Here is a 16,470-nt window from a genome sequence, read left to right as displayed (position 1 = left end):
TTTGAAAACCAAACTTAACCCATAGTGCCTAGCACACGATCCTTCAGTTGGTATCAGAGCTAGATATTCTAATAAAGACATTTGAAAACTGATATTTTAAAATGTATTTTCAAATGGTTTTTAAAACCCTTTTAAAAATTTTATATCTCACGTGTTTAATAGAGTAGAGAGGATTGGCTCTGCAAGTAACATTGTAGCTTCTTCTCTAGACTCCGTATCTTTGCTGTTTTAGCGGCTTCCAGGGTTTTGAGTTCAACTGTCAGCAGTTTAGCAAAACTGCTCAGCGGACAAGGTTTCAGTTGCCAGTCTACCAGTTCAACTGATCAACAGACGAAACCTAACTACCAGCTGAAACTGATGTGTTAAGTGGAGCTTAATCATCAGAAGTGCCGCCGCTTCATTGCCATATCAGATCGGAGTAAATGATCAATGCGGGTCAGCATCAGTTGTGTTCAGTCTGAGTCAGCTCGACCAGTTAGATTGCACAAATATCAAGTCCAAGGCAATTAGCTGCTCCTTTGGCCAGACAAACTCAAGATCGTTTGAAACGTCTACTCGATTTAGAATGCGAAAATATTTATTTATTTATTTTTTATAAAGCTCGCATTTAAAATAATCATTTTTAATTGACAATAAAAGTATCGCAGTTTAAAATATCTACCATCATCCAAAATCAACGTAAACGTAAACGTGTAAGAATTGATATATCCTCAATGTATATAAAATGTTTAACCCTTCTCAAATCTCATAAATAAATATGCGAAAATCGTGCGGTCCTCGGGCCGTGTCACCGCACCAGTGCTGCCCGCTCAGAGTCCAGCACCTCCAGTCTCCTCAAAATCTAGCTCACCTGCATCACACACGTCTAGTGAGTATATCGACTCAACACACCTGTACCAGGAATAACAAATACATATACAGAGACACAATAGTGAAAAATATCATACTCAACATAACTTTCTTGATCTTTAAATATGAGCATAAACGTGTCGTGTCAAATCATGTAATCTCGTGTCATCATATGCTTGTCAAAACAGCTCATCGTATCAACATAAACTTAAACATTTTATTTTAATTGAATTCAGTTCATTAGTTGTGACTTTCGTATCTGCTCTATCGTATCAGCTCTATTGATAGATCCATCTACATGTAACCACGGTACCATGCGGTGGGGGACATCAGCGATAGCATTACCCGTCCACTGAGCCCGGGCCTCAGCTCATCATATCTCATGTCATCGTATACATATACATCGTCAGTCACAACCAACTCCCATCCTTCAAAAGCATCATCATTATCATCACTTTAAAAAAAACATGCATATACATAAATTTCCCTTTAAACCAAGCACGCAAATATTTATCATAATTTCATAAAAATCATAAACGTGATGCGTAAACATTTAAAATATCATGAATTTGTGCTCAGGGCGCTGTCTTGACCAAAATCTCCTCGGGTGCAAAATGACCATTTTGCCCCTGGAAACTCGAAAATTATCGTTTCACTCCTGGACCTCTAAAATTGACCTGAAGCTTACCAAACTCCTTAAAACATCTTAAAACATAATTACATGAATTTCTTAGACGTAAACTCGAGCCTGTTTCAAACTTATTTGATTCGTTTTAAAACTTGGACTGAGGTCCCGATTTTAACCCGAATCGTCCTTAACCCAACACATGGCTCCATTACTCAATTCCTTCGGTCCACCCAACTTCCACCACATGCCCAGACTTTATGACTCATCCTTAAGGCCCTAAAGAACCTCCTAAACCAAGCCTAACCAAAACAAGCTGTTGCACACGTCATTTCCCGAAGATTATCGTGTCTCGCCTAAAAACGTCTCGATCGAGCTACCCTTCCCATGATCGAGCTTCTCCCTCAACCACACACCCATGGCTCACTCCTAGAACCTTACTAGACCCTACTGATCCTACATGAATCAAAATTTCAGTCCCATGCAGCCTAGCACCTACCAACAACTGCAAATCTCCAAAGAAGCTCCACCGGCGGCTGTTTGCACTAAGCCCAATCGCGCGACTACGGGGCTGATTCCAGCGGGATTTGGGCCTTTCCAAGCCTTGACTCGGACCCACCAGGACCTTTTCTATGGCTTGGATCAATCCTGGCTCCGCTGGCTAGCCTCCTATTCTAGGTCCCTGCAGCCGAAACCAAAAATCTTCACACACAAGCCAAGAATGATCGGCCTTTGCTAGACCTCGACTCGATCGTGGTTTCAGCACTTACACACGTTAGATTACATCATTTCCACCATTAGATGACCTGGACTCGGTAGCCCTTGCACAAGGAATCAAGAATCATGAGTTTAAAATCAAAATATGATCAAATTTCATGCAAAAACTGTGCATCACATCTCGAACGTGTATGATCAGATTTTTAACAATTATGATACACACATCAGCAGTATATGGCGTGCAAGATGCAGAAATGAACGTACATAACGTGCCTTAGATGATACGAACGTGAGGAGATCGAAGAATAAGTGCCGTGAGGATTTTCTTGCAAAGAAAATAGTGGCCGAAGCCTACCCTTGGAGCTGCTGGAGAAATGTCGAGAGAAATGAAGTGGGGAGGAGGATTGTCGGCTGAATAAAGCTTAGTTTTAGGTTAAATGTGCTTTAGGTTAATATTAAATAGTAGTTTAGTGGATTACGGGCCCTAAGTTGCCAATTAAATGTTTAAAAAGAGGTTTAAGCCCAAATAAATTTAAAAGTAGGCCCATTAAGTCTAAACACACACCCGAAAAATATTTTGTGTTGGTAAGTTCTTGAAAATATTAGTCGAACCCTAAAAAAATCACCCGATTCGATAAAATTTGCGTACTGGATAAAAATAAAATCTCGCGCGTAAAAATTATCCAATCAAGCCCATTTTTGAAAAATACATTTAAAAGCACTCTAAAATGATTAATAAAAAATAATCTCCTTAAAATAATTTTCTTGAAAATTCCTCGGTCTCCGATCCTTGTTCGAGCGTAAAATACACCTAGAAACCCTAATGCATGAACTTTAAAATAAATCATGAATTAAATCCTAGCATGCATGAATTATGCGTAAAATGTATAAAATAATTAAACACATAATAAAAAAAATAAAACCTTAGATCGCATGCATTCAGGTTACGTGAATTAAATTCCTGGACCTTACAACTCTCTCCCCCTTAAATAAAATTTCGTCCTCGAAATTTAGAACGTACCGAATAACTCCGGGTAGCGACTTCTCATCTCGGTCTTGGTCTCCAAGGTAGCCTCCTCCTCGGAATGATTCAGCCACTTGACCTTGACCATCTTGATCACCTTGTTCAGGAGTCTCTTCTCCTAGCTGTCCAAAATCTATGTGGGTTTCTCCTCAAAAGATAGGTGCGGCATCAGCTGAATATGCTCATAGTTAAGCCCATGTGAAGGATTTGACATGTACTTTCACAGCATGAAGACGTGGAACACGTTATGAACTCCCTCCAGATTCGGCAGTAAAGCAACTCTGTATGCGAGTGTCTCGACTCTCTCTAAAATCTCAAATGGTCCGATGATTCTAGGGCTGAGCTTGTCCTTCTTTCCGAACCTCATCACACCCTTCATCGGTGCGACCTTCACAAACACTTGATCCCCTACTACAAACTCAAGATTCGTTGCCTCTGATCTGCATGACTCTTCTAGTGGCTCTGTGCAGACCTCATCCTTTCCCTAATCCTGGCTACTAAATCTGCCGCCTGTCTGACAATATCTGGACCCAACTCTTCTCGCTCTCCTACCTCATCCCAATAAACTGGAGACCTACACTTCCTCTCGTACAGTGCCTTGTATGGATCTATACCTATCGATGCCTGATAACTGTTGTTGTATGTGAACTCCACAAGAGGTAACTTCGGCTCCCAGCTGCCCTGGAACTCGATCATGCAATCTCGGAGTAAGTCCTCCAGAATCTGAATCACCCTCTCTGACTGACCGTCTGTCTGAGGATGGAAAGCGGTATTGAACAGTAGCTTCGTACCTAACGCCTGGTGAAGACTCTTCCAGAATGCAGATGTGAACCTCGGATCCCTGTCTGACACGATGGACACTGGAATCCCATGCAGTCTGACTATCTCTCTGATGTACATCTCTGCGTACTGAGTCATGGTGAATGTCTTCCTGATCGGTAAGAAATGAGCTGATTTAGTGAGCGGATCAACAATCACCCAGATGGCATTGAATCCTCCAGTAGTCCTCGTAAGCCCTGTCACGAAGTCCATAGTAATGTTCTCCCATTTCCACTCGGGAATAGAGAGTGGTCTCAGCATCCCTGCAGGTCTCTGGTGCTCTGCCTTAACCTGCTGACAAGTCAAATACTCGGAGACGAAACGCAGAATATCCCGCTTCATGTCCGGCCACCAATACAGAGTTTGTAGATCTTTATACATCTTCATACTCCTAGGATGGATGGAGTACCGGGTGTTGTGGGCCTCGCTTAACGATCTCGAGTGCCTTCCGCACGGTTTGAAAAGCAAACTCGATCTAATTCATCGGTGTATACAATCTTAGAACAAGAGCTCCTGCAGCTCATGGAGAATATTGTGTTTAAAGCATCCTTGGTGCCCAACACACGATCCTTCAGTTGGTATCAAAGCTAGCTGTTCTAAGAAGGACATTTGAAAACTTATATTTTAAAATGTATTTTCAAATGGTATTTAAAATGGTTTTTAAAACCCTTTAAAAAAATTTATATCTCACGCGTTTCTTAGAGTAGAGAGGATTGGCTCTGCAAGTAACATTGTAGCCACTTCTCTAGATTCCGTAACTTTGTTGTTTAACAGCTTGCAAGGTTTTGAGTTCAACTGTCAGCAGTTTAGCTATACTGCTCGGCGGACAAGATTTCAGTTGCTAGTCTACCAGTTCAATTGATCAACAGACGAAACCTAACTACCAGCTTAAACTATGAGTTAAGTGGAGATTAATCATCAGAAGTGTCGCCGCTTCATTGCCATATCAGATCGGAGTAAATGATCAATGCGGTTCAGCATCAGTTGTGTTCAGTCTGAGTCAACTTGACAAGTTAGACTGCACAAAGATAAAGTCCAAGGCAATTAGCTGCTCCTCTGGCAAGCCAAACTCAAGATCGTTGTAGCATTACAAGAAGTTCAAGGCATCCAGTTGTGGTATATCTAGTCCTATTATGTGTAAACTGACTGATACTTGATGTTATTTAAAATTTACTATTGTTGTAGTATTTTCCCTTACAATATTTGGTGTGCTCTAATGCATAAAAGGGAACTCTTATTGATTAAATAAACATCAGTTTATCTAGTTTGTTTGAATGTAACTGAACTGCTATTTCAGTCTTTTTGCCTAAACTGCTTGTTTGTTAAGTTGTTAAAACTCATTAAATCGCGTGACTATTTATTTTTAAGGAGAGTTTTTAATTCAGTTCTTGAGGGCGAGTTTTACTTTTATCCCTCGAACTGAAAAATGTTCTCAAACAGTTTTTAATTCAGTTCTTGAGGGGGAGTTTTACATTTATCCTTCGAACTGAAAAATGTTCTCAAATAGTTTTTAATTCAGTTGTTGAAGGGGAGCTTTTCTTGTTAAAACAAATATCCCTCAAACTGAAATTTTGTTCAACTTCGTTTTTAAATACTTTTGATTCTCACAAAGAGGTATAATCAGTTAGTCATTCAGTTTTAAAATTTTTTTAAATTTTAAAAGCTTTAAACTGTTCAAGTTTTGTGAGCATCAAAAAAGGAGAGATTGTTGGAACATTTCATGTTCGTAATCTTTGCTTGATTTTGATGTTAACAAAACTTGTTAATTTGTTTCTAATAAATCTACCTAAGTGTGCAGAAAGCTGAAACTGAAACAATCAGTTACGAGTCAAAACTGAAGTTGTCAATGATGCTAAAGAACCAACTGATCACATTAACTGAACCAGTTCAACTGAATGTCCAGCTGATAGGCAGTTCAGCAGAAAACCTTCAGAAGCCCAACCAGCTGATGAAGAGTTCAACTGATGAAGATCCCAGGACCAGTTAGACTGAATCAAAGAAATCAGTTCAGCTGACGAGCCAACTAACTTCATCTCATCATAACAAGACCAGTTCAACTGAAAAGTTCAGAACATCAGTTAGGATCAATCAGTTGAAGACCACGACAAGCTTACTAAATGGAATCTAGCTGTGCGCAAAGGTATAAAAGCTTTTGTCCAGTTAAAGGACAATAATGAACGTTGCTTCAAGCGCTCAAAGCAAATTTTCCAGAAGGGTTGTCGGGCAGTACAACGCAGATCTCAAGGAACGAATTCAAATGCAACGGATACAATAATTGAGTCTCATTGTATGTTCAAAACTTCTCACCTATAAATAGAAGATCAGTGAAGACTCGATACAACATAGATAACACAGAGTAAACAGAGAAGAAAAAGAGGGTGGGAAAGCATATTGCATATCAGCTTTCAAGAAGCATTTTGCCCAAGCCAAGGGAACACTCCATAGATATATAGATTAGAAGCTTCTTTTCCCTCAGTTTGTGAGAACACCTTTGGGTTGTTATCATTGTTCAATTCTCACACACGCACACACCACCACCCAAATTACAGTCTTGTAAACTTGTGTATGTAGTGTTTGACACATAGACGTTAAAGAAGTGTTGGCTGGAAAGTGTTTCCTTCAGTCTAGACTAGGAGTTCAGTTAGGCAGTGGGTAAGTCCTAAGCTGGGTTGGTTTGTACAAGTAGTTGTATAAATCAAAGGCTTCTAGTGGATCCTACCCGAGGAGGTAAAGTGGTGACGTAGAAGCAGTTGAAGTCTCCGAACATCCATAAACATATCGTGTGTTATTTATCTGTTTAACTGTTCGTTTTGTTCTTAACTGATTTGATCAGTTCAGCTGATATCAGTTCAGTTATATCCATAAATGAACTAATAGATGCCAGAACTGATCCCATGTGATCTTTAGTTATTCAGTTGCACATAATATAAAATATATCAGTTTCCTTAACGAAAGATTATTTTGAGTGCCTTGCGTTTGAAAACCAAACTCGATCTAATTCATCGGTGTATACATTCTTAGAACACGAGCTACTGTAGCTCATAGAGAATATTGTGTTTGAAGCACCCTTGGTGCCCAGCACACGATCCTTCATATACTATATTTTTATATAAAATATGCATGAAAACTCATTTATTTAAATATATGTATGATAGAACTTGATTAAAACTCGTTTCTATACATTTTACGCTTGAACTTATTCGTTTTATCGAGTTTTTAATATCCGTCTTCATTGTACCGATCCTATGACTTGCTGCTATGTATGGTTATGTTTTAGGATACATTTAAGTGTCATTCGGTGGCCCATGAAGGGGCAAGAGGCTGCGGGTTCAATATAAAAGAAAACTAGCACACAATCGCGCATAGGGTGATGGCCGCGGATTTGGCACCGGGTTGGTGGTTAGGCTGGACCAGGCTGCATGGCTAGAGTCTAGGTGGGGTCTTAGGGTCCCGTAGTAAACTTGGTATGGGTCAGTTAGGGTCTGGTTGGAGGGCCATGCCGCTGGAGTCAAAACCGCACCGTGCGCGCAAGGGGTGTTCTCGAATTAGGGGCTGCGACTTCGTGGTTTATAAGTGGATGTCACTACAAGAAATTCTGCATACAACAACGCACATACGACAATGATTTTTCACAAAAACCGTTGTCGTATGTTTTTTAACAACGGTTTTATCGAAAACCGTTGTCTTTTGGGGGCCTAAGACAACGATTTTTAAAAACCGTTGTCTTTGGGGGGTCAAAGACAACAGTTTTTAAAAACCGTTGTCGTTTTGGGGTCAAAGACAACGGTTTTTGGGGTGAATGACAACGGTTTTATATAAAACCGTTGTCTTTGAGCGTTTTTTTAGGGTCAACGACAACGGTTCATAGAACCGTTGTCTATTAGCGTGTATTTTTGGACAATTGACAACGGTTTGAAGAAACCGTTGTCGATTAGCGAGGTTTTTGCACAAACAACAACGGTTTTGGAAAACTTTGCAATATTTAGCGACGGTTTTTCAAAAACCGTCGCTAATTTTAAATTAGCGACGGCTTTGAAATACCCGTTGCTAAGTTTAGCGACGGTTTTTGAAAAACCCGTCGCATGTTTAAATTTAGCGACGATAAAAAAACCTGTCGCTAAAATTAGCGACATTGTTTTAAAACCGTTGCTAATTTTAGCGACGGTTTAAGTCCAAACCGTTGCCAAATAAAATAAATGCGACGGTTTATTATTTACCGTCGCCAATAGCGACTGTTTAACGAAAACCCGTCGCAAACTGTCTATAAATATCTCCATTTTCGATTCATTTTCCTCCACAACACTTCACAACACTTACAATTTTTCTCTTTTACACCGTTTTATCACTTCACACAACACTTAAAATTTTTCTCACCACTTCATAACACTTAAAATTTTTCTCTCTTACACAATTTTATCACTTTCACACAACACGTTAAATTTTTCTAACCAATTCATAACACTTAAAATTTGTCTCTTTTACACGATTTTACTACTTCACAACACTTAAATTTTTTTTCTTTTACACGATTTTATTTTTAATTATTAGTTTCTTTTATATTTATTAAATTATTAAAAGTATTTTTTTTATTTTTCGAAACAAATTAGCGACGAAAATCTTGATTACCGACCGTCGCTAAAATTAGCGACGGACGTGATTGCTACCCGTCGCTAGTTTAAATTAGCGACGGTTGACTAAATCGTCGCTAGTTTAAGTTGACTAAACCGTTGCTAATTTAAACTAGCGACGGTTTAATTAACCGTCGCTAATTTTGATTTAGCGACGGTTTTATTCATATCCGTCGCGATATTTTTTAGCAACGGTTTTCAAATTCGATCTACCACAACGGATAAAAACCGTTGTTGTTGAACGGACTTTCAACAACACCCTCAGTTACAACAGTTTTAAAATGGCTACGACAACGGATAAAATCCGTTGTCGTTTGCCGTTTTTGTAGTAGTGTGTGTTGTGTTACGGGCTGGACCAAAGGCTTAAGTGATGTCTAAGGGTTGAGTCTAGGGCTTGGTTTGGGTTTGGTTCGAGTTAGAATCGATAGGAATTCGTACGGAACACATATTACCCATCCACTGTGCCTATGCCTCATCATCATCGTATACATATATCGTCAGTCACAACCAACTCCAATCCTTCAAAAATCTCGTCATTTTCATCACTATCAAAATCATGCATATACATAATTTTTCTTAAAATCAAGCATGCAACACCTTTTCAATAATTCATTAAAATCATGTTCGTGATACATAAACATTTAAATAAAACATGACAAATTGTGCTCAAGGCGCTGCCAGGACAAAAATCTCGTTTCAGGTGCAAAATGACCATTTTGCCCCTTGAAACTGAAAATGACCATTTTACCCCTAGACCTCAAAATTTCGACCCGAAGCTTACCAAACTACTTCAAACATCCCAAAACATATTTATAAGAATTTCTTAGACGTAAACTCGAGCCTGTTTCAAAACTTAAATGATTCTTTTTAAAACTTGGACCGGGGTCCCGGTTTTAACCCGAATCAACTCGAAATTTAACCAAAATTTCTCAAACTTAAACCATGGCTTAAACCTACATGACCAGCCTCTAAATCACTCGTTACAGACCACTTATGACCTAGAAACCACGACCAAAGTTTGCTGAAAATTTCCAGCACATGCATACTCCAACCCTAACACACCAAGCTCGCAATTAAACGATCCTAGACCCTACTGACTCGGGCCATCCTTGAACCAACCCCTCCTAGCTCATCTTAGGACCCTCCTAGACCGACCAAACCCTTGACCTTGGACCCATGCACGCGGATGTGAACAAAACCAGATAGCATCCACAAAGCCCACCCACGGCACATCCCGACTCCAAACTTCCACCGACCATAATGACATGACCAACAGCGTGCAGGCCAATCGAGGCCATGTCTCAGACCCCCCAGGGTCTGGTCCACGGCTTGGAACCACCCCTCACGCCACCGACTTTACCTATTCTCTCGATCTACACCAAACTATCAACCTTTAAACAACGCACTGATCGGCCCTCAACTTATCTGGACTAAACCTCAACTCCAGCATATTGACACCATCTTACCACCGTGTACAGCCCTTAGAAACACCAAAACTGGCAACCCCTTGCGCATACACAAGAAAACGTGAGTTATATGCATCAATACATGAGTTTATATGACAACCGAAGCCAAACAAACGATTCTCATGCACGGTTCGAGCATTCTAAAAACATGACACACAACGCAGCACACATAGGACGTAAATGATGCGAGAAAGAAGGTACATGGCGTGCCTTGGCTCACAAACTTGAAAATACGCGCGTCAGACAAACAACGGAGGATAGGGGAGGAGACTTTTCTTGAAACCCTAGAGGAAACTCACGAAATGCTTCTGGATTCTTACATGAAAATGCTGCTGCAAGAGAGGGAAGGGCGGCCGAGTTAGGGTTTAGGTGGTGTTTTAATATAATGTGTAATGTGTAATGGGCCCTTATTTAAATTAATTAAGTTTAAAAAGGAAAATTGGCCCATTAAGAGATAAAATAACCCCAATGAGTCCAAAAACACTCCCGAAAAATATTTTTTTTTTGTACAATTTTGAAAATATTGCCCGAACACTCACTCTGAATCGATAAAATTTACGTACCATCTAAAAATATAATCTGACGGGTAAAAATACCCAACCAAAGCCCATTTTCAAAAATCATACTTAAAAACATCTCATATTAAATAATAAATAAAATAAAAATAATAATTATTCCATAAAAATATTTTCTTGATAATCTCCGGTTTTCGTTCCTCGTTCGAGCGCGAAATGCAACTTAAAATCTTAATGCATGAAACTTTAAAATAAGCCATGAGATAAACTCTAACCATGCAATAATCATGCGTTAAATGTATAAAAATCCTTAAGCACTTCTTTTACATAAAACCCTATATTGCATGCATTCAGGTTACGTAGATCGAATTTCCTGGACCTTACAAGCCGAGTTCCCAAAAGGCCCTTATTTTCGTCTAAAATTGATTACCGGTTTAAAATACGATTCGACGAGTAAAAACATCTCAAGAAGCACAATTTTCGAAAATACCATATAAAATATACCATATATTAAATAATTAAAAATAATAATTTAATATAAATATTTGCCCTTTATGGTCTTGGTCTCCGTTCCTCGATCGCGTCTCGAATAACCTTTAAAATACAATTTTATGAATTCTAATATAAAATCATATTTTAAACATGTAAACATGCCTACTGTATTTAATTAATGCAATTAAAACAATTCAATTTGTCATTTTCCATTTTTCGTAGATTTACATGCAGTTGGATTACGTTATCACATTTTGGACCTTACAGATACATTGATGAAATATTCATATTGTCATCGCATTAACAACTAGAGAACCATTGTCCCTATTACATATTTTACACTCTGGCCAGAGATTTCATGCATTACTATTTCGTTATATCACATAGGATAACTTACCCTTAGGTGAGCGGTAAATAGGACTACAATGCACTGGCTCTTACACATGTCGCAATTGGATCCAACCTCGCCACCTTGTAACCTTCGCGGTGTCGATAAATGAGTCAAAGCACAATCCTAGTATGTGAAGCCTCAGTGTTCTCCCGAGTCGTAAGGACTAATGATATGTAGAATCATAACCACAGACTTTTCCTCTTGATGAATGATAATCACTTCGAAAATCCAAGGGAGGGTTGTTCGGTACAATTATCATATGATTACCCATCTGCATGATTGGATGTGATCTCAATGCCCTTATCATGAAACACGGTACACAACATCACAGATACAAGTCTCAAGCTCAAGCAAACCTTATCCTTGTTTTTAGGCTGCTGAGTCGAATAGGAACGAATTTAGAATATACAGTGTTTATAAATAAGTTTCAAGATCGAATTATGATTTATTTGTATTAAAGTATTATCAATGTCTTTGTTTATGTTGATTGCATGGGTATACATATAAAGTAAAACAAAACAATGAAACGTAAATTATATTAAAATAAAGACTGTTTATTACAACTGATTCAATAAATTCTTTAGCCAACATTTGACTTACGAGGAATCTAATGTTACCCTAATCACAATTTTGAATTTGAAATTTTAATTTTTTGTAAGGGTTTTAAGTAAAAGACCTCAAAAGTTGATAATGTTATTTTATTTTATTTATTTAATATGACAATAAAGATTATTTATTTTGTGCTAATAATTCAATAAAGGATGGAAACTTCAAGGTTTCCTTTGTAAGCTATATATACCTGCATGCAGCTCTACACAGACCACAAAATAAACATACAACATATCTTAGGGAAAAATGAGTGGTGAAATTTTCTTAATACTTTTCATCTTGTTTGTAGCATCTTTATTCTCGTTGTTGATGAAGAAGGAGAAAATGAAACATATAGGAAAAGGACGTCTTCCAATTGGCCCTAAACCACTCCCGATAATTGGCAATCTTCATCATCTTGGAAAGTTACCCCATCGATCCCTAAAAGAATTGTCCAAAATCTACGGAGATCTCATGTTCTTGCGCTTGGGATCCGTGCCAACGTTAGTCGTGTCATCTGCGGATATGGCGCGAGAAATCTTTAAAGAACACGACCTTGCTTTCTCAGGGAGACCATCCTTGTATGCGGCGAAGAAGCTCACTTACAATTTGTCCACGGTTGCCTTTGCACCATATGGTGAGTACTGGAGAGAGATAAGGAAAATAGCTGTTCTAGAGCTGCTTACCGTCAAAAGAATCCAATCTTTTGTTCAAATAAGAGATGAAGAGGTGGGTCGCATGATTGATAGCATAGCTCAACATTCGAATAAACTCGTGAATGTGAGTCAGTTGTCGTTTTCACTTTTGAACAATGTTGTTTGCCGTGTGGCTTTCGGAACTACAAGCCCTGATAACCATGCAAATGGTTATGGAAAAATGACTAGGTTTCAAGAAATTCTTCTGGAGGTGGAGCTCTTCGAGGCTGGTTTCAATGTCGCGGATTATTTTCCATGGTTGGCTTGGCTTAACAAGTTTAATGGTGTGGACCGGAAGTTAGACAAGATTTTTCGTGATTTAGATTGGTTCGTGGATAAGGCGATAGAGGAACATCGTGACCCTAAAAAGGTGACAACTGATCATGAAGATATTATTGATGTATTGCTCAGAATTCAAAAGGAACCTAATAAAGTGATCGCCCTAGATGATAAACATATCAAGGGTATTCTCGTGGTATGTTATTAATTTCTTCTTGAAATTTGATTTTTTTTAATAGATTATCATAATATTTTAAAAAACCAAACTTTCCTAACAAATGTTACTACATTCCAAATATACCATCTTCAAAATTCAATAGTACAGATGTCGAAATATATCTTAATGTATATATTTATATATAATTTTTGAATTGTCATGTCTTTTTTGTAGTTATAATAATAAGATCTCATAAATTTAAAAGACATAAACATCTCTAAACTCCATTATCATATTTTATCCAACAAATTATTACATTACTTACTCTATGAGTAAGATGGGAGAAAAGGTTAATTCGAAATTAAACATTTGATTGTTTACAGGGAATATTTTCAGCTGGAACTGACACTTCATCAGCAACAGTTGAATGGACTATGACAGAACTTGTGAGAAATCCCAAAGTAAAAGAAAGAGTTCAACAAGAAGTGAGAACAATCTTCAAAGGAAAAGACAAAATAGAAGAAAATGATCTCCAAAAACTCACCTACCTAAAACTAGTCGTAAAGGAATCGTTGAGGCTTCATCCACCAGCCCCATTATTGGTCCCTCGAGAAACCATAGAAAAGTGCACCATAGCCAAAAAATATGAAATCCCAGCAAAGACGAGAGTCATGATTAACGCTAGCGCCATTGGAACTGATCCAATGTACTGGAAAAACCCTGAACAATTTTGTCCTGAGAGATTTCTTGACAGCGATATCGATTTTAGAGGACAACATTTTGAATTGTTACCATTTGGTTCTGGGAGAAGGGGTTGTCCGGGAATTAATTTCGCCCTTTCGCTTGTGGAGCTTGCACTAGCAAATCTTATGTTTTTCTTCAATTGGGAGCTTCCGGAGGGAATGTTACCAGAGGATCTTGATATGGAGGAGTCGCTGGGGATCACAATGCATAAGAAAATCTCACTTTGCTTAATAGCTTCACCAGCTCGTGCTTTTTAAATAATAGCGATACTATGCAGTAATCGCTTTTTATGCATAATATTTTGTATAAGTAAATAAAATTTGGATTTTAATTTGACATTATTTTTTTCTTTGTATTTTTATTTTTATTGTTCTTTGTCTTATGTAATCGCTTTTTATATATATTATTTCAAGAATTTGATTGTTTTTCAAAAATCATATGTTGAATTAATTTTTAAAAGTGTGTTATGTGTTATAGAGTTATTAATACATATTTCACAAAAGGCTGAATGCTATTAACCCAGAAGTGCTCCATACTTATGTAAATGTAGTTGATTATGTAATTCGGGGGTCACCTAGTGTTTCAGCCGAACAGTACTAACGTCTGTGAAAAAAAAAAAAAAAAAAAGATTTTAGTATATCATCAAATATCCGAAAAATGATTAAAATTTGAGAAATATATTCGATTTTATGAATATCGGATATCAATCTTACCGTGCATGGAAGTCGATCCATGCATCATATATAGAATATATGCAAAGTGAATTAATGAACTTATCCGATGTTAATTGACTATATATTTCCAACATGTTTTGACAAAGATTAGTGCAAACTCTTTCTAGAAATTTAACTAAATTATAAATTAGTTTATTGTTTCTAGATCATTGATTATTTCGTTTTTATGTGCCCTTTTTTTCTTGTTAATTTTAAAAAGCTACAAAATTTAATTTTGTTTTCTACCTCGCGTTTTCTTTCTTGGAATATNGACACCGCTAACATATAAATAATATTACTCAATTAGTCATCCTCCCATCTTTCACACTCTCAAGTCTAAAAAAACAAATTATATATATAATTATATTTATTTTTTCACGGGTTGAAATTGACATTTATATTAGAAAAGTAGGTCTCGTAAAACAGTATCACACACACACGTGTCAGTTTAATGATCATTATTAAATATATATTAAGTGTATTAATATAAATATCATCAACATTGTAAATGCACTAAGAATTACGATGAACCTGGACCAAAAGCTGAAAATACTTCTACTTGAAACGCTGAAAAATATTATTTTAAAAGAACTAATCAAAGTTGATGATTAATGCGGTTCAACATCATTTGAGTCCAGTTTGAGTCAGCACAAAGATCCTGTCCAAGGCAGCTAGCTGTTTTTCTGGCAAAGAGACTCAAAATCGTTACAGTATTTCAAGAGCTCAAGGCAACCAGTTGTTGGTAAATTCAGATATGTCGTCGTTCATAAACTTACTGATATTTAATGTTGTTTAAAATATGCTATTGTAGTAGCAACAATTTCCCTTATAACTGATGATGTACTTAAATGTATAATGCAAGGGATATCTATTTGATTAAATAAATATCATGTTTATCCAGTTGTGTCTCTATGTGATTGAACTGATATATTCGAGATTTTTTTCCTAAACGCTTGAATGATTAAATGCTACTAAATTTTGGCGTTGAAAATCATTTTTAAAGAGGAGTTTTTAAATCATTTCTTGAGGGGAAGTTTTTTTATCCTCGAACTGAAAATGTTTTTAAAAACTCATTTGTTTTTAATTCAGTTTTTGAGGGAGAACTTCTTTTTTTTCTCTCAAACTGAAATATTTTTTTTTACTTTAAATTTTAACTGATTCTCATTTAAAATTTTAAAATCGCTTTATTAACTTAAGTTTTGTGATCATCAAAAAGGAGCAGATTTTTGAAATATTTCATTTTCTCAATCTTGATTTTAATGTTAACAAAACTTGTATTTTATTTCTAATGATTTACCTTAGTGCGCAGAAAAGCTGAAACTGATCAGAATTCAAACTGATCAGTTACCGAGCCAAAACAGAAGTTTTCGAGAATCAAACTGAAAGTGTCAATTGACTACCCAAACTGAATCAGTCTAACTGAAATATCAAAGATCAGTTCCACTTATTGTTCAGTTGATAGGTGGTTCAGCAGAAGACCTTCAGAAGCTCGGCCAGCTGCTGATGAGTTCAACTGATAAAGAGCCCAACTGACCAGTTCAACTGAAGCAGTGAAATCAGTTCAGCTGACGAGCCAACTGATTTCACCAAACCAGTTCAACTGACCAATTCAGTACATCAGTTAGGAATGTATCAGTTTCCATAACACGACAAGCTTATCAAAGGTGGAATCCAGCTGCGTGCATTAAAGAAATACTTTTGTCCAGTCAAAGGAGGCCACTAATCCTAGTTTTCACTACTTTATAATTTTCGAAAACCTCTCCCCTCA

The 16,470-nt window shown here is 37.2% G+C and overlaps 1 protein-coding gene across 1 annotated transcript; it reads left to right on the top strand.

Annotated features, from left to right (window-relative positions):
* Positions 1–12,329: 12,329 nt before the first annotated feature.
* On the top strand, positions 12,330–14,413 carry LOC140989286 (strychnine-11-hydroxylase-like). The gene is made up of 2 exons (XM_073458456.1): positions 12,330–13,284; positions 13,629–14,413. The coding sequence occupies exons 1-2, from the start codon at positions 12,382–12,384 to the stop codon at positions 14,244–14,246; spliced, it is 1,521 nt and encodes a 506-aa protein (XP_073314557.1). The 5' UTR covers positions 12,330–12,381; the 3' UTR covers positions 14,247–14,413.
* The last annotated feature ends 2,057 nt before the right edge of the window (positions 14,414–16,470 follow it).

Source organism: Primulina huaijiensis, chromosome 12 (genome assembly GCF_012295235.1).
Source record: "Primulina huaijiensis isolate GDHJ02 chromosome 12, ASM1229523v2, whole genome shotgun sequence".
NCBI lineage: Eukaryota > Viridiplantae > Streptophyta > Magnoliopsida > Lamiales > Gesneriaceae > Primulina > Primulina huaijiensis.
This window is presented reverse-complemented; position numbering and strand designations above follow the sequence as displayed.

Bases quoted from the DNA above. Each gene is read 5' to 3' on its own strand.
- LOC140989286 (XM_073458456.1), top strand. From the start codon at position 12,382: ATGAGTGGTGAAATTTTCTTAATACTTTTCATCTTGTTTGTAGCATCT. The intron at 13,285-13,628 runs GTATGTTATTAA...GATTGTTTACAG, and splicing joins ATATCAAGGGTATTCTCGTG to GGAATATTTTCAGCTGGAAC.